At 38.4% G+C, this 18,277-nt stretch overlaps 1 protein-coding gene across 1 annotated transcript in view; it reads left to right on the forward strand.

Annotated features, from left to right (window-relative positions):
- CHRDL1 (chordin like 1) overlaps positions 1-18,277 on the forward strand; it is a 115,856-nt gene that overhangs the window by 30,002 nt on the left and 67,577 nt on the right. Inside the window, exons 3-4 of the mRNA XM_069463600.1 lie at positions 429-541; positions 3,673-3,766. Of these exons, the coding sequence (XP_069319701.1) occupies positions 429-541; positions 3,673-3,766 (207 nt within the window). The remainder of the gene's footprint in view (positions 1-428; positions 542-3,672; positions 3,767-18,277) is intronic.

Here is an 18,277-nt window from a genome sequence, read left to right on the forward strand (position 1 = left end):
TATATCCACATTTCAGACATTAGCTTGCATTTCCAAAGAAAGGGAACACACCCTTTTGGGAAAAAAAAAAAGTCACACGATACGCTCCTTTATCTTACCATTGTAACAGAGCAGTAGTTAAGATTTTGAGCTTCCCTGTCAGACACACCTGGGTTTGAGTCCCCTGTCAGTTTCTTACTGGTTATGTTACCCTTGATTTTCCTCATCTATAAAATGAGACTAATAGTTGTACCTACCTTATGAGCCATTATGAGGATTCAGTGAGCAAAGCATGTAAAACACTGAGCCCATAGTAGGAGCTCCGTAAATACTCACTATACCTCTTCCCCTGATAAGTACCAAAATGGATGGAACCTGTGATTGCCTTTGACTTTTATGACTTGGTCCATGTTTTATAACAGGCGTATTTTCCATCTCCTTCCCTACAGATTCAGAGACATATTGTGTGTTTCAAGACAAGAAGTACAGAGTGGGTGAGAGATGGCATCCTTACCTGGAACCTTATGGGTTGGTTTACTGCGTGAACTGCATCTGCTCAGAGGTACAATCCCTCATGGCATGTGATCTCCCAGTTTGTTCCTCAGCACGCAGAGGGGCTTTTAGTACCCAGGTGGCCAAGGAGCACGGGTGATAAAAGCCTAAAAGAAATTAAGAAGCAGATTGCAAGGAAAAACAAACATCTCCTGTCTTTTATCCTCTATTGTTTTTGGCTTGATTTTTATGGGCTCTTTGAGTATTTGCTATGGACAGATACTCATGGTCTGTTAGCCTAATGATAAAGGACATGGTGGGAGAAGGCAGAAGAGCTTGATAGTGGGAGTGGGGGGAAAACCTCAATATGATGCTTGGATTATAAGACAAAATGGTTTTTGGAAACTATTTTCAAGGCTAACCTTAGAGAGGAGATTAGGTCAGATTATAAACTGGTTCATTGGGAGAGTAGATTTTATGTTGCTTCAGCCAGTAACTGTAATTAAGACTGAGTTTGTGAAACATTGGCCTCTACCTGGTGAGGATTAGAGTTCTTTTGGCATGGCTTTAGCTCGTGGGCAGTCACCCAAACAAGCTGTTGGACAACTTAAATACTATCTTTGCAATAGCTAAGGCAGGTAGTTCCATCTTCTTCTCACAGCCTTGACCCAGGACTACATCTGGGTATGTGGTCCATCTTTCTGAACAAGCCTCTATCATAATAATGTAGGCTATGGTTTCTCAACCTCTGCACTATTAACATTTGGGGGCAGATAATTTCTTGCGATAGGGGGCTGACCTGTGCATTGTAGAATATTTAGCAGCATCCCTGGCCTCTACCCACTAGACAGTAGTGCCAACTCTAGTTGTAATGACCAAAAATGTCTCCAGACATGGCCCTGTTGCCTAGGGAGCAGAATCACCCCTGGTGTAGAAACACTGTACTAGGCCAGTTAGGAAGGAAGGCCTTGTACAAGGGCTTGAGAATTGAGAATTCTGAACATATACAAAGAATTTTCAAGATCAGCCTCTTACTTGAGATCTTATGTAAGGGAATGCAACTCCTCCCTCATGCCTAGCTAGAACACTAGTAGTCACTTGCAGGCCTGATACTTTTACCATTTGAACAGAATTTTGGACTTTCAGAATTTTGAGCATGTGGAAACCTAACCTTCAGGCTACATAAGGCAGCACTGAGAGGCTTTGGGGTTTTAGAATAAAAACAGACCAAGTTTCCAGCCCTGGCTCTGCCACCTATAAGCATGTACATTGGACAAGTTACCCTAACCTCTGAGATTCCTTCAGCTTCCTCTTCCTTAAAATGGGATAATATTATTACCTATTTCATAGGGTTGTGGTAAAGATTAAATTTACAAATCCATTTAAATCACTTAAAACAGTGCTTGGTGTAGGGATCGTCCCTGAGCAAGAATTGGCTTGAGCTCAGAGTCAGCGAAGCTGGACCTGCTTCTTGGGTCCAAAGGTCAATGGGTCCAGAACGCTCCTTGAGGCCAGAAGTCAATGGGTCCAGACACGGCCCATTGACTGCTGAATGCTTCTTGGAGCTAAAGGTCAATGGCCTATTGAAATAGACAAACTGTTTCCTATGGCAAATAGCCAAGGTGTGTCTCATTGTCCTGCACCCGGGTAATGAGGTCCAAAGGTTAAGATGCAAACGTTTGCCTTCCCTTGAGCAATTTCCATAAGAAATGGGACATGTCACCTCAGGGCTCTAAAGATAGTCACGTACCAGGAAGTAGCTGCTGGACAAAAGGAGTATCCGTCTTTACCGTCTTCGTGTGTGCCTACGTGTTGATTTCTGTATGTGTCTGTATGTATGTTTATGTGTTCATCCCCCATTCTGTAATTGGGCCGCAACACTTAGTCATGCAAACAACCAAGAAATATTAACTGCTATTACTGTCATCATCATTGTCCTTGTCATTGTGGTTACCATTATCATTATTATTAATCTATTAACTCTAGAACAGAATTCAGTATATAGCATTAAGGAGGATTCAGTTTAGACTGCAGCCGGGAAGTGTGGTTTCTGATGTGCTTCAGTGATCTCACCTCAAGGTGATACCACCGGGCTCTGAAGAGTATGATACATAAGGGGCCTCTGTTGTGTTTCCAGATGTAACACTCCGAAAAGTTATTGTAGAAAGTACATGAGAAAAGGAAAAGGTTGTGATAAGGTGATTCTGGATGGATAAAAGAAACCTGCCTCTTTAAATGATTAGGACATGTATTAAATAGAGCATTTGGGGACTGATCAACTGCCTGGTATGGCCTGATTTTGTCAGATTCCTGACCCGACACATTGGAGACAGACAGCTAACCATTTGTGGGGGTGAGGCTTTGATGTCTGCAGGGCAGTGGAAATGTTAATATGATTCCAATGCCAACAGCTCAAGCACTAGACATCTTTTTCTCCATTCTCTTCACTGCCCTCTTCCCCCACAACAGCCTGACAGATACAAGCAGTTTTTGCTTCAAATGAATTATGGATGGAAAATGTAAATGTAAAATTGATTTCCAGAGTCTTCCTTTGTTCTAGCAATTGTTGTGAGCTGTCAGAGCTAGGGATCTTGTAATTGTAAATCAGGCAGGGACTCAGCCGCCCCACCCAGGCATACTACCTAATCAGCTCAATTCCAAACTCTAGCTTGTTGTCAGAAGAATTTTGGCTGAAAAAGGAAAGGAGGGGAAGAGTCACTCAGTCTGTGCCAAGGCAGAGTTATGTGGAATCCAGAATCCATGTGCTAGAGATGCCTCTTTGCCCCGAGCTGGGTAGCAGCTCAGGGGACCCATGGCCCATTATCTCTTCCCTTCCATGGCTTTGGGCAGGTGATTATGAAATCAGAGTAGGCTCTTGGAAAAGACACGCAGTTAGAGCTGGGGAATGATAGAAATGCCACAGAGCCATACCAGAAGAAGCCTCCCACAATTAATGGGAAACTTTGAAAACTGGAGCAGTAGTGATCCCAGCCTTAGAAAAATATTCCAATAAGCTATCAACCAACCCAGCAGAGGTGCTAGTGATGAGAAAAGGAAAGAAATTGTTGATTGCCTTCAGCTTCTTGGGAATGCGTTATTCACTGTCTGGGTGGGTCCCTGCCTGACTGTTTCCCAAACTGGCATGATCCCAGCGACCTTTGAAAGACATTTATTTTTTTCTTGTTGCCTTCTCTCTTTTAGAATGGGAATGTGCTTTGCAGCCGAGTCAGATGTCCAAACCTTCATTGTCTCTCTCCCGTGCATATTCCTCATCTGTGCTGCCCTCGCTGCCCAGGTAAACCAATTTGCCTTTTTCTTTCCCAGCTCTGATTCTCCTTCCTCCCTCTACACCTAACCCAACCCATTTCCCTAATTCCTCAGAAGGGAAACACGTCCAGACAGAGATAACAATAGGACACTTTTAGTCAGCCCATACTGGCCCCTAAATAGTTTTATAGCCCAAGCAGGGCACATTCTGGGCTCTAATAAGTTATTGGCTACCCAGTGACAGATTTTCATTGGGCTTTTAATCATTTGAAGGTGGGTGTCAATTGGGGGATGGGAATTCTGGCCCAGAGATTTTCTGCCATAAACAGCTTTTTCCTGCCATGGGCAGCAGGCACCAGGGGAGTTGTAGCATGGCGGCACGTGTCCTATGCAATTAGTGCTGGAACTGCATCCAAGCATAGCATCTAAATTATGAGGGGCTATTCATAAATCAAAGGAACTGAACCAGTGAGGTTTATGACAGTATAAAGCTGCCTGCCTGCTGAATAGTCACCTCCTCTGCACTGCACATTTATTATGTACACATTGTTAAGAGCAACTCTAAGGGGGAGTCAGGCAGAGACTTTTTCACAAGGCTGTTAGGACGTCTGCTTTCACAATTTGCAGCTAGGGTGTTTGTCTGAGGCAGGGGCTCCCTCAATGACACTTTGTTCATGTCTGACTGAGGCCTGGTTCCCACACCAAAGGCATGTAAGCGTGGAGTGATTCACAGAATGCCTGTGGGTCAAATGGCAGTCCTAGGAAAAGCTATTTGACAGTCTTGGGATCTGCAAAGTAGAATCCTTGTCATTCTGTAAGTTGATTCCATTTCCCTTTAAGATGGAAATTCTTGAGCTGGGTTCCTGGGTGGGCTTTAGAGGGTCAGAGAACCCTTTAAAATTGTTTTCAGTTTTTGGTGTAACTATGTATATGTATAAATTCCTTTAGAGAGGATCCTTAGCTTTATTGGTATTCCTAAAGGGGTATGCATGAGGCCCAAAATGTGAAGAACCACCACTCTAGCTAGGGTGTAGATGGTGCTTTTTAAGTAGTTAGGAACCTTCTTGGACTGATAAGAGAGAAATAAAAATTATCAGGTAAAAAATGATAGGAATAGGGCTAGGAGTGAGATTCAGTGAAAACTCAGTTAGCTGAAATGTTGTAAGAGTGGAGTTTTTGTTTAATGGAGAAAAAGCTGGGCCAGGTGTGGTGGCTCACACCTGTAATCCTAGCACTCTGGGAGGCCGAGGCGGGAGGATTGCTCGAGATCAGGAGTTCGAGACCAGCCTGAGCAAGAGCGAGACCTTGTCTCTACTAAAAATAGGAAGATATGATCTGGACAGCTAAAAATATATATAGAAAAAAATTAGCCAGGCATGGTGGCACATGCCTGTAGTCCCAGCTACTCGGGAGGCTGAGGCAGAAGGATTGCTTGACCCTAGGAGTTTGATGTTGCTGTGAGCTGGGCTGATGCCACGGCACTCTAGCCCGGGCAACAGAGTAAGACACTGTCTCAAAAAAAAAAAAAAAAAAAAAAAAGAAAAGAAAAAAAAAAGCCCCCAAACCCTTTTTGTTATCATCTTTATAATGTATCCTTTTTTGCATCAGTAAATACACTCTAATGAACACAGGAGATTCTTTTCCAGATAGCAAAAGATCATGCCATATCACAGGTTTATCAGTCCGAGTGTTGGTGCTGGTAGTATATGCCTCAAGATGTGAGAGATTGATTTGGCATATGACCAACCTGAAAGTTGTTTTTTATTGAAATAAATCCCTGAGTGAGACTTACTGTTTTATGTTTATTTACTTCTTCTACTTAAACTGGATTACACGAGTGTGGTAATGGGAGGGGCTCTGGTAAATGGGAGCAATGTTTCTGATAAAGTAGCTAGTCTGGAGAGCTTTTTTTTTTTTTTAACCTGCCAGGTAGCCTGTCAAATAGCCTTATAGAAGAAGCTTTTTTCCCCAGAAGTCTCCAAAATTAATCTAATGTCATAGAAACTTATTAAAACTACTATATAGAGATTGTTCTTCCCTGGGAAGGAGGTTGAGGCATGACCCAGACACAGAGCATAGGGCAGAAGAACAGAGAGTCTGGCTGTCACCTACCCCAGCTGCCTAACAGGAAGCAAGTATTGAGAAAAAGGGAAAGTATAAGCTAGCAGTTATTTTGAGAGAAAAAGAAAGTGTTAAAAGAACTGAGGTCATAAATCCCAGAGGAGAGAAAGTGGAAAGAAATAAACACCATTGTCTTTAAAACTTAAAAAGCTCATTTTATGGAGTTTAACAGACTATTCTTTTTCTTTTCTTCTTGCTTTTGCAGCTCACTTCTTTGTGAATTCACTTTTCTTTTTATTAACTATAACCTTTAACGGTTCTTTCTGTGGGTAGTAGTACTAAAGTTCCCTAATCCTTACATACAAAAATGTCTTTATTTTGCCCTCATTCTTGAGTTACAGTTTGTCTGGGTATAAAATTATAGGTGTATGTTCATTTTCCCTAAGCACTTTGAAGATATTACTAAATGGTTTGTTGACTTCTTTTGTTTATGGGTAAGAAATCTGCTGTTTGAATGTAGTTCTCTTTAGGCTCTTTTGTTTTTTCCTTCTTCTATCTTTTAATATTTTCATCTTTTCTTTGATGCACACAATGATATGTGTAGATGTGTGATTTATTTTTCTTTAGCCTGCTGAGCACATGATTTTTTCAGCTGAATGACTCAAATTTCTCTTCAAATTTTAGTAATTATTTTTGTGAAAATTACCTCTTCCCTTTCTAACTTTTTTCTCATTCTCAAAATTGTCTCTGGCATGTGTTACTGCATCTCATTTAATTTATCTTCTGTGTCTCCTAATGTCTCCTTTATTTTTTCCTTCTTGGTGTACTCCCCATAGTGGTATATTACTTCAACTCTGTCTTCCAATTCATGAATTCTTGTCATGAATACTATTTAGGTCATGTGTTGGGTTTTATTTGTTTGTTTTGTTTTCAGTATATTTTCCCTTAGGTTTTCAAGTTATTATTTTTTTGAAATATCTACATGTTGCTAATTTATAATCTATTATTGTTTTGGGGATCTTATTCTATTTTTTACTTCTTTAAAGTGTTTAAATATTTATTTAAAGTCTATTTCAGATTATTTAAAAATATCTATATATTTTTTTTTTTTTTTTTTGAGACAGAGTCTCACTCTGTTGCCCGGGCTAGAGTGAGTGCCGTGGCGTCAGCCTAGCTCACAGCAACCTTAAACTCCTGGGCTCAAGCGATCCTACTGCCTCAGCCTCCCGAGTGGCTGGGACTACAGACATGTGCCACCATGCCCGGCTAATTTTTTTTGTATATATATATTTTAGTTGTCCATATAATTTCTTTCTATTTTTAGTAGAGACGGGGTCTCACTCTTGCTCAGGCTGGTCTCGAACTCCTGACCTCGAGCGATCCACCCGCCTCGGCCTCCCAGAGTGCTAGGATTACAGGCGTGAGCCACCGCGCCCGGCCTATATATTTTTAGATGTGAACTCTCACCTTCGTTGGGTTTCTTGATAGCTTTTTTGGTTATGAATTTTCCTTGGATTTCTAGTTTTTGATTAAAAGCTAATCATTCATGGGGGTTTTCTCTTGCATGGGCCCTTCCTTCCTTGTGGGGTGGTTGTTTTAGGCCTTATAGCTCTAAACCAAGTCATATATTAGTGACTCAGCTTGGGCTCCTTCATGGCTGGCTGGTCTATTTCTACCTCTGTTTTCTTGTACAGTGCTAGTCCCTGATAATGATTTTGGACTGGGATGTCAGCCACAACTGCCTGCCTTGGGCAATCAGTGCATTTTAGGGAACAACCTTGGGTGGGGAGAGCTATGTCGGCCCCTCTTTACACATGAGGAGTGTGATCTTAGTCCCCATCTTCATACAGGAACCCACTTGCAGGCTGTAGTTTCTCTTCATCCATCTGGCCCCAAACTATCTGTATCCAGTCCCAGCTGCCAGTGGACCACATGGCCTTGCCTCCATTTATTGGTATACCTTCCTCACATATTTTATTCTGCAAGAGTTTCCTTTTGTTTTTGAGTATGATTTTGCAGTTTTAACAATTTATATATTTATTTTTCTAGTTTCACATTTCGTCTCTCTTCTTTGGATAAGAACAGGGAGATTTCTCATGTGCTCTCTTTGCCATATTGAACCAGAATCCAACCAGCTATTCTTTTTTCTGTTAAAGATAAAACAAGAATAAATGGGTTTAAGCCATAACAGGGGAGAGTGGAGTTTGACAAAAGGAAGAACTTTGGGACACAGTGGTTGTTAAATCCTAGAATAAATGACTAAGGAGAATTTTAGTCTCTTTACTGAATATTTCTAGAAATAAAAAGGTACCCACCCATCTGAAATAGAGTTGACACAGTCCTGCTTTGAGATAAGGCAATGGATGTGATGATGATTCCTCTGTATTCCTTTCACCCCGGTGATTATTAGGCATGAGGAAACTCATGCCTTCAGGGCCACAGTAATATTTGGTCAAAGGAAGGGACTCTGGTTTTCTGTCTTAACCCAATAGAAGGCACTGCAATAAAAATTTCCTCATTTAAAAAGAGAATATTTTAGATATTTATTTATTTAGATATTTCTAAAGCCAAGATGGTAAACAAGCTCTATATCAAAAGAAGAAAACAAGCAAACCATATACCCAAAGTATTGGATTTACATACTGTCCTTATAGCAGTATTGACGTAGGGAAGCATTCACCTAGGTAGTGACAGACTCAGTGGGAGGGTCCTACCTGCCATGGTTAGCACTTAGTTTCCATTGGAGGAGACAGAGGAGCCATCTCTTCCCATTTGTTTCTGTGTTTCCCATGGCTCTTGCTTTCTAAACTCCTTACCTCTGAAATTTCCAAGAGTCCCACCTGTATTTGAGGTTGTCTTCTGTAGCTCCTGCTAAACCATGGAAACCAGAGTATGCAGACTTCTTTTCCAGAATCACCAGAGAGAAGTCTATACTGATTCTAACACAAAGAGCAAATGAAAAATTTTCATCAGCACTTGCCCAAGTATTCAGGGCAGAAGTCAAGGCTTGGTTGGCTACATATCACAGGGTATGTAACAAAGGCTTGGTGCTGTATGGAGGCTGGAACATGCTTAATAGAAAAGTCAAGACTGAAAAGGAGTCATGAAGATCATTGCATCCTAGTCTCTAAGCAGGATTCCATGGAGTCCCTGATAATTAGAGATTTGTAGGAATGAAATGCCCTCTTTTCTCTTTTGGGGGTATGTAGTGGTAAAGGGGAGAAAGGGAGAGAAACAATATGACTCCCTTCCTTTTTTTCTTTATATATAATTTTATCACTGAAAGAAAACTTTTATAGTGATCAGGAGCGTAAATTATGGCATTATCTAAGAGGTTTTTTTTTTTCAGATGGTCATTCCACTGAGAATTTGCTATTCGAAATTAACATTTGGGTTCTCTTGGAGGTATTCCAGCATTCCTGGGTTATTAAAGAGCTGTTATAACATTGCCAAAATAACTGATTTTCTCTGGTTACCAGAGACCTAATCCACAGTGTTTCCTTTTGGCTAGGTGTGAAAAAGTTCAGCTGTATGATATGGTTTTACTAGGGACAGTGACAGTGTGGTTTTGCCAAGAGAGACACCGCTCACCATAGTCTTTTAAATTCAAAGTAGATTAGGGAAATGACCTTTCCAGTGATACACTATAATCTTTGTTCCTATAAAAAGATAGTTAGAAGCACTCTGTTATTTCTCTCTCAATAGTAGTTGGGTTGTGAGTAGGCTAGCAAACACAGGCATTTTTGCCATAATAAAACATGTACATTTCTGAAAGTCCTCACATTCTGCAAAATTGTACACTGAAAAATAATAGGGCTTAAGGAAAAAACAGGATTGGAGGAAACCACTCAAAACTTGTGCAGCTTTGTAACCAGAATACTAACAAAGCAACTATACTAATAAAATACCAGCACAATTTAAAAAGACATCTTATATTTGTAATAAATAAAGTACTATTACAATAAATATAGACTTAAACTTTTCCAGTGGTAACATTAGCTGGACAAAAGAGGCTGTAAGGAAGGGTTGGAGCTATTGAGTTATAGAGAAAAGAGAAAATGCACAAAGATTAGGGAGAATCATATAATAAGCACTTATAAGACAGAGGATGTAGCCAAACTGAGCCAAGAGGAAGAATGCAGGGTGAATGGGAAGAGGATAGAGTACTGTATCCCTTCATAGCTTCTTATTTCAGTTGAGTTAGTGTACTTGGCTTTCAGCTGCTGTCACTTGGTAGTGCAAAATATTAATTTGCTGGGGAAAATCATGTATGAACTAATGCAATTTCTACTTTACAACAGCTTCATTCTCTTATTTAACACTTGCATATGAACAATTTTGCATTACATAAACCCATACTGTGGCAGAAACAGACTGTGTAAGATGAGGTAGATATATGGCATTTGGGCTTTGACAGTTTAGACTAAGCTAAGGGGTTGAAAGTCACTTGACCACTCTGAATCTGCTTTTCTGGTTTTTAATCACTGACCTATCCTGCACCTTTTTTCATTTGTACAAATTTATGGGGTACACATGCAATTTCGTTACATACATAGATTGCTCGGTGGTCAAGTCAGGGCTCTTAGGGTATCCATCACCCAGATGATACTTTATACCCATTAAGTGATATCTCATCATCTTCCCCCCACCTCCTCACCCTTCCCAGTCTTCATTGTCTATTATTCCATTCCCTACATCCATATGTACACATTTTTAGCAACCCTGTATGAGTGAGAACATGAAATATTTGACTTTTTGTTCCTGGCTTATTTTTACTTAAGATAATGACCTCCAGTCCCATCCATGTTGCTGTAAAAGACATGATTTCATTCTTTTTTATGGCTGAATAGTATTCCATTATGTATATATATGACATTTTCTTTATCTATTCATCTGTTGATGGGCATTTAGGTTGATTCCATATCTTGGCTATTGTGAATGGTGCTGCAACAAGCATACAAGTGCAGGTATCTTTTTTATATATTGACTTCCTTTCCTTTGGATAAATACCCAGTAGTGATATTGATGGATTATATGATAGTTCTATTTTTAGTTTTTTGAGAAATCTCCATACTGTTTTCCATAGTGACTGTACTAATTTACATTCCCAACAGTGTATAAGATTTCCCTTTTCTCCACATCCTTGCCAGTATCTGTTATTTTTTGTCTATTTATTAATAGCCATTCTGACTGAGGTAAGATGATATCTCATTGTGGTTTTGATTTGTATTTCTCTGATGATTAGTAATGCTGAGCATTTTTTCATATACTTGTTCTCCATTTGTATATCTTCTCATGAATAATGTCTATTCATGTACTTTGCCCACTTTTTAATGGGAATATTTGGGTTTTTGTTTGTTTGAGTTCCTTATATATTCAGGATATTAGTTCCCTGTCGGATGAATAGTTTGTAAAGATTTCCTCCCATTCTCCAGGTTGTCTCTTCATTCTGTTGCTTATTTCTTTTGCTAAAATAAGTGATTTGCTCTGGTTGTCAGAGACCTAATCCACAGTGTTTCCTTTTGGTTAGGTGTGAAAAAGTTTGGCTGTATGATGTAGTTTTAATAGGGACAGTGACAGTGTGGTTTTGGCAAGAGCGACACCCCTCATCCCAGCCTTTTAAATTCAATCAGAAGCATTTTAGCTTAATTAAGTCCCATTTGTCTGTTTGTTTTTGTTGCCTGAGCTTTTGAGATTTTAGTTATAAATTCTTTGCCTAGAAGAGTTTTCCCTCAGTTTCTTGTAGCATTTTTATGGTTTCAGGTCTTACATTTAAGTCTTTAATCCACCTTGAGTTGATTTTTGTGTATGGTGTGAGATAGGAGTCCAGTTATTAATACATTCTTCTGCATATGGCAATCCAATTTTCCCAGCACTGTTTATTGAAGAGAATGTCCTTTCCCTGATGTATGTTTTTGTCAGCTTTGTCAAAGATCAGTTGGCTATAAATATGTGGCTTTATTCTGGGTTCTCTATTCTGTTCCATAGATTTCTGTGTCTTTTTATACTAGTACTATTCTGTTTTGGTTACTATAGGCTTAATAAAATAATTTGAAGTCAGGTAATATGATGCCTCCAGCTTTGTTATTTTTGCTTTGGCTATTTGGGCTCTTTTTTGGTTCCATATGAATTTTAGGATTGTTTTTTTCTAATTCTGTGAAAAATTGAGTTGTTATTTTGATAGAGATTGCATTGCATCTGTAGATTGCTTTAGGCCATGTGGTCATTTTAATGATATTAATTCTTCCTTTCCACGCACATGGTATGTTTTTCCATTTGTTTATGTCATCAAAAATTTCTGTAATCAGTGTTTTGTAGTTTTCCTTGCAGAGATCTTTTACCTTCTTGACTAAATTTATTCCTAGGTATTTTTTTCTTTGTAGCTATTTTAAATAGAATTTCCTTCCTGACTTCTTTCTCTGCTAGACCGTTATTGGTATATAGAAACAATACTGACTTTTGTATGTTGATTTTGTATCTTGCAATTTTACTGAATTCATTTATCAAATCTAAGAGTTTTTTGGTGGAGTCTTTAGGTTTTTCTAGATATAAGATCATATCGTCAGAAAAAATGGATAATTTGACTTTCTCTTTTCAAATTTGGATGCCTTTTATTTCTTTCTCTTGCCTGATTGCTCTGTCTAGGACTTCAGTACTGTGCTGAATAGGAGTGGTGAGGGTGGGCATCCTTGTCTTATTCCAGTTGTTAGAGGAAAGGCTTTCACCTTTTCCCCATTTGGTATGATGTTAGCTGTGGCCTATCTACACATTGTGTTCTCCTTTTCTCCAATCACATACATTTAAACAAAGGGGGGATCTAGGTCCATGCTGTCTGTGTCTATGTCTATGATTTCCACTGTTATGGTAATCAAGTAGACAGGCCTGTTTTGCTCCCTCCAGTTTTTTTCTAGGGCAAAAGTTCAAGGGAGGGATTTATTTATTTTTTATTGTGGTAAAGTACACATAACATAAAATTTATCATTTTAAAGTATGCAATTCAGTGGCATTAAGAGCATTTACAATATTGTGAAACCACCACCACTAATCTAGTTTCTAAAAATTTTTACCACCCAAAAGGAAACCCTGTACACATTACACACACAGTTACTCCCTGTTTCCCTTTCCCCTGAGCTTCTGGCAACAACTAATCTACTTTCTATCTCTATAGATTTTCCTATTCTGAACATTTCACATAAATTGAATCACACAATTTGTGGCCTTTTGTGTCTGATTTCATTTGCTTAGCATAAAGTTTTCAAGGGTCTTCCATATTGTAGCATGTAGTAATACTCCATTCTTTTTTGTGGCTGAATAATGATTTATTGTATAGATATACCACTTTGGTTTATACATTCATCAGTTGCTAGTCATTTGGGCTATTTACACCTTTTGGCTATTGTGAATAATACTGCTATGGACATTCATGTATAAGTTTTTGTGTGGCGTGTTTTCTTTTTAACATATATATATAATTTTTATTTCAAAATATTAGGGGTACAAGTGTTCTTATTACATAGATGAATTGTATAATACTAAAATCAGGACTTTTAGTGTGGCCATTACCAGAATAGTATACATTGTACCCGATAGATAAGTTTTTATCCCTCACCACCCTCCCACCCTCATCGCTTCTTAGTTTCCAATGTCCTTTACACCTACAGGCCCCAACCTCCCGTAGAGGCCTGCAGCCTGTTAGGGACCCTGCAGCAGAGCTTTGCCGCCCCCCACTGCCCTTCCCCAGTCTGGAAAAATTGTATTCCATGAAACTTAAGAACGGGGTAGCGATAGGGTGGGGAAGGGGCGCACAACAGGAGGTGAGCAGCAGGTGAGTGGCAGGCCAGTGAGGAAAGTTTCATCTGTGTTTATAGCCACTCCCCTCCCCATTGCTGGCATCACCTTGTGAGCTCTGCCTCTCCTGCACCAATGGAAAAATTATCTTCCATGAAACCGGTCCCTGCTGCCAAAAAAGGTTGGGGACTGCTGCTTTATACCACATTATGACCATGTGTACACATCCTTTAGCTTCTACTTATTAGTGAGAACATGTGGGGTTTGTTTTTCTATTCCTGAGATAGTTCACTTAGGATAATGTTCTACAGTTTCATACAAGTTGCTGCAAATGACATTATTTCATTCCTTTTTATGGCTCAGTACTACTCCATGGTATTTATATATACCACCTTTTCTTTATCCACTCATCAATTGATGGTCACTTAGGTTGATTCCACATCTTTGCAATTGTGAATTCTGCTGTGATAAGCATTTGGGTACAGGTGTCTTTTTGATATAATGACTTCTTTTCTTTTGGGTAGATACCCAGTAGTGGGATTGCTGGATCGAATGGTAGGTCTACTTTTAGTTCTTTGAGAAGTCTCCACACAGTTTTCCATAGTGGTTGTACTAATTTAGAGTCCCACCAACAGTGTATTAGTGTTCCTTTTTCACTGCATCCATGCCAACATCTATTGTTTTTCAACTTTTTAATAATGGCCATTCTGAAAGGGGTAAGGCGGTTTGTGGTTTTAATTTGCGTTTCCCTGATGATTAGTGATGTTGAGCATTTTTTCAGATGTCTATTGGCCATTTGTATATCTTATTTTGAAAAGATTCTGTTCATGTCTTTTGCTCAATTTTTTAATTTTTTCTTGCTCATTTCTTTGAGTTCTTTGTAGATTGTGAGTATTATTAGTCCTTTGTCAGATGTATAGTTTGTGAATGTTTTCTCCCTATCTGTAGGTAGTCTGTTTAATCTATTGATTATTTCCTTGGCTGTGCAGAAACTTTTTAATTTAATTTAGTCCCATTTATTTATTTTTGTTGTTGCTGTATTTGCCTTTGGGGTCTTAGTTATAAATTCCTTGCCTAGGCTGATGTCTAGAAGAGTTTTTCCTATAATTTCTTCCAGAATTTTCATGGTTTCAGGTCTTACATTTAGATCTTTAATTCATCTTGAGTTAATTTTTGTATATTGCAAGAGATAGAGATCCTGTTTCATTCTTCTGCGTGCGGCTATCCAATTTTCCCAGCACCATTTATTGAATAGGTTATCCTTTCCCCAGTCTACTATATTTTTGTCTACTTTGTCAAAAGTCACTTTGTCCTATAGCTATATGGTTTCATTTCTGAGGTTTTATTCTGTTCCATTGGTTTATGTCTCTGCCTTTATGCCAGTACAATGCTGCTTTAGTTACTATAGCATTGTAGTATAATTTGAAGTCAGGTAGTGTGATGCCTCCAGTTTTGTTCTTTTTGCTTAAGATTGCTTAGGTTATTTGGACTCTTTTTTGGTTCCATATGAAGTTTAGGATTATATAATATTTTGTAGATCTGTGAAAAAATGACACTGGTATTTTGATGGGAATTGTGTTGTATCTATAAATCACTTTGGGCAGTATGGACATTTTAACAATATTGATTCTTCCAATCCATGGGCATGGGATGTTTTTCCATTTGTTTGTGTCATGTATAATTTCTTTCATCAGTGTTTTGTTGTTCTCCTTGTAGAGACCTTTCAACCCCTTGGTTAAGTATATTCCTAGGTATTTTATTTTCTTTGTAGCTATTGTGAATGGTATTGAGTCCTTGATTTCACTCTCAGCTTGACTGTTATTAGTATATGTAGAAATGCTACTTATTTGTGTATATTGATTTCGTAACCTGAGAATTTGCTGAATTTATCAATTCTGGGAGTCTTTTGGTGGAGTCCTTAAGGTTTTCTAGATATAAGATCATATCATCAGCAAACAGGGATAATTTGACCTCCTATTTCCCAATTTGGATGCCCTTTATTTCTTTCTCTTGCCTGATTGCTATGGCTAGGACTTCTAGTATTATATTGAATAGATATGTAGATGACAGAGGGTGACAGTGGGAACCCTTGTCTTGTTCCAGTTCTTAGGAGGAATGCTTTCAACTTTTCCCTGTTCAGTATGGTGTTGCGTGTGTGTTTGTCCTATATGGCTTTTATTATTTTAGGGGTATGTTCCTTCTATGCCTAGTTTGTTGAGGGTTTTTATTATGAAAGGATGCTGGATTTTATTGAATGCTTTTTCTGCATCTATTGAGATGATCATATGACCTTTGTTTTTACTTCAGTTTATGTGGTGAATCACATTTATTGATTTGCTTATGTTGAACCATCCTTGCATCCCTAGGATGAAGCCCACTTGATCATGGTGGATTATCTTTTTTCTGTGCTGTTTAATTCAATTTGCTAGTATTTTGTTGAAGATATTTGCATCTGTGTTCATAGTGCTGTTGGTCTGTAGTTTTCCTTTTTTGTTGTATCCTTTCCTAGCTTTGATATCAAGGTGATACTGGCTTTATAGAATGAGTTAGGGAGGGTTCTCTGCTTCTCAGTGTTATGGAACAGTTTCAGTAGAATGGGTGTCAGTTCTTCTTTGTAGGTCTGGTAGAATTTGGCTGTGAATCCATCTGTGCTGGGGCTTACTTTCAATTCTTTTGGGTATATACCTGGGAGTGGAATTTCTGGGTCTTATGGTAATTCTATGTTTAACTTATTGAGGAATCTTTCTCAAATTTTAAGACTGCCCCATCTTCTTTTGGTTCATTTCTTTGAGTATCTGCTGCCTGCTATCCTCATGGTTGCTGCTGATTTGCTGCTATTGCCACTACCCACGTCTAATCTCTATTGTTCTCTCCTCTCTTCTTTTGTTCTTTTCTGATTTCTGTATTCACTTGCCTCTTGGATTTTATTGAAAAAGATCAATTTCTTTTAAATAGTAACAGCCAATTAGCATATTGTTTTCCTATAGTAAGGTGACAGTAGCTATAAAATGAAGATGATTAATCAGGTGCCATTTCTTTGCCTGCAAAGGATTGGTGTATTTTTTTCAAAAACTTTTTCTGAGTCCAGAGCTATCCAAAAGCCAAAGGATTCTGGGATGTTGGGCTCTGGACAGCAGAGCTTTTACTTTATCATTATTATTATTGTTGTTCTTATATTGATTTTTGAGGGGTTACCAAAGGAGATGTTCACTGTTGATCACTATCCCCTCCATGTCCATAGTGACTGCTCTTTTAGACCCCTTTAACCATTTTCCATGCTTTATTTCCATTATTTTTCTTATACACTTGGTCCGGGGACACTTTGTAGAGTATGAATGGTTAAAACGTTCAAGTAAGCAATACCCAACTTACGTCTTGCTAGGTGAGGTGATCTTTGTCTTGGTAAACCATGGGAATTTTAATTGCTTTTTTAAAAGAATGTGATTTCCTTTTAGCCTGCTAGAAGCCCTTATTTCATATAAGAAGCAGATTTTTAGGAACAGTATGGCCTTCTGTCACAGTAGAGCAGAACTCTTAGCTTCTATTTCTTTCAATGGACATTAGCCAAATCTGGCTTCACAAAAAGATGAAGAAGGTGGATCTTCATCGAGGGATACCTAGCAGCCCCATTTCTCTCAAATAAATCTTCTATTTGCTTTCTACATTCAAGAAACCTTTATAATCACTTTCCTGGATTAAGATAGTGTTTCCCAAAGTTTTCCCCAAGGAACACAATTTTATGAGATGGTAATAGGGTTTACCAGTGAAAACATATTATGTATTTTTTATATATATATATATATATATATATATATATGCGCACACTTTAGAAGGAGTAAGTTTGATTTTTTTTATCTTTTAATTGATACAGAATATACAAATTCATGGGGTACTTAGTGATATTTTGATACATACAATGTGCAATGATCAAATCAGAGTGATTAGCATATCCATCACCTCAAACATTTATCATTTGTTTGTGTTGGAAATATTCAAAATCCTCTTTTCTAGCTATTTGAAACCATATAATAAATTGTTGTCACCCTGCAATGGTATAGAATACTAGAACCTACTCCTCCTATTTAGCTATAATTTTGTGTCCTTTAAACAACCTCTCCCTATCCTCCCTCTCCTCTCCCCATCCCAGCCTCCCTCCCCTCTCCCCATCCCAGCCTCTGGTTTCCACTGTTCAATTCTCTCCTTCTATGATATCAACTTCTTTTAGCTGCTACATGAGTGAAATTATGTTGTGTTTATCTTTCTGCGCCTGACTTATTTTGCTTAACATAATATCCTCCAGGCACATCCATGTTGCTGCAAATGACAGGATTTTATTCTTTTTTATGGCTGAATAGTATTCCATTACACACACACACACACACATCATAATTTCTTTATCCATTCATTTATTGATGGACATTTAGGTCAATTCCATATCTTGGCGATTGTGAATAGTGCTACGATAAACAGGATGCAAATATCTCTTCCATATACTAATTTCCTTTTTTTGGAATATATACCCAGTAGTGGGATTGCTGGATCATATTGTAGTTATATTTGTAGTTTTTTGAGGAACCTCCATACTGTTCTCCATAATTGCTGTGTTAATTTACATTCCTACCAACAGTGTATAAGAGTCCCCTTTTCTCTGCATCCTTGCTAGCATTTGTTACTTTTGTATTTTTGATAA

This window comes from Eulemur rufifrons, chromosome 30 (genome assembly GCF_041146395.1).
Source record: "Eulemur rufifrons isolate Redbay chromosome 30, OSU_ERuf_1, whole genome shotgun sequence".
In the NCBI taxonomy this organism is placed as follows: domain Eukaryota; kingdom Metazoa; phylum Chordata; class Mammalia; order Primates; family Lemuridae; genus Eulemur; species Eulemur rufifrons.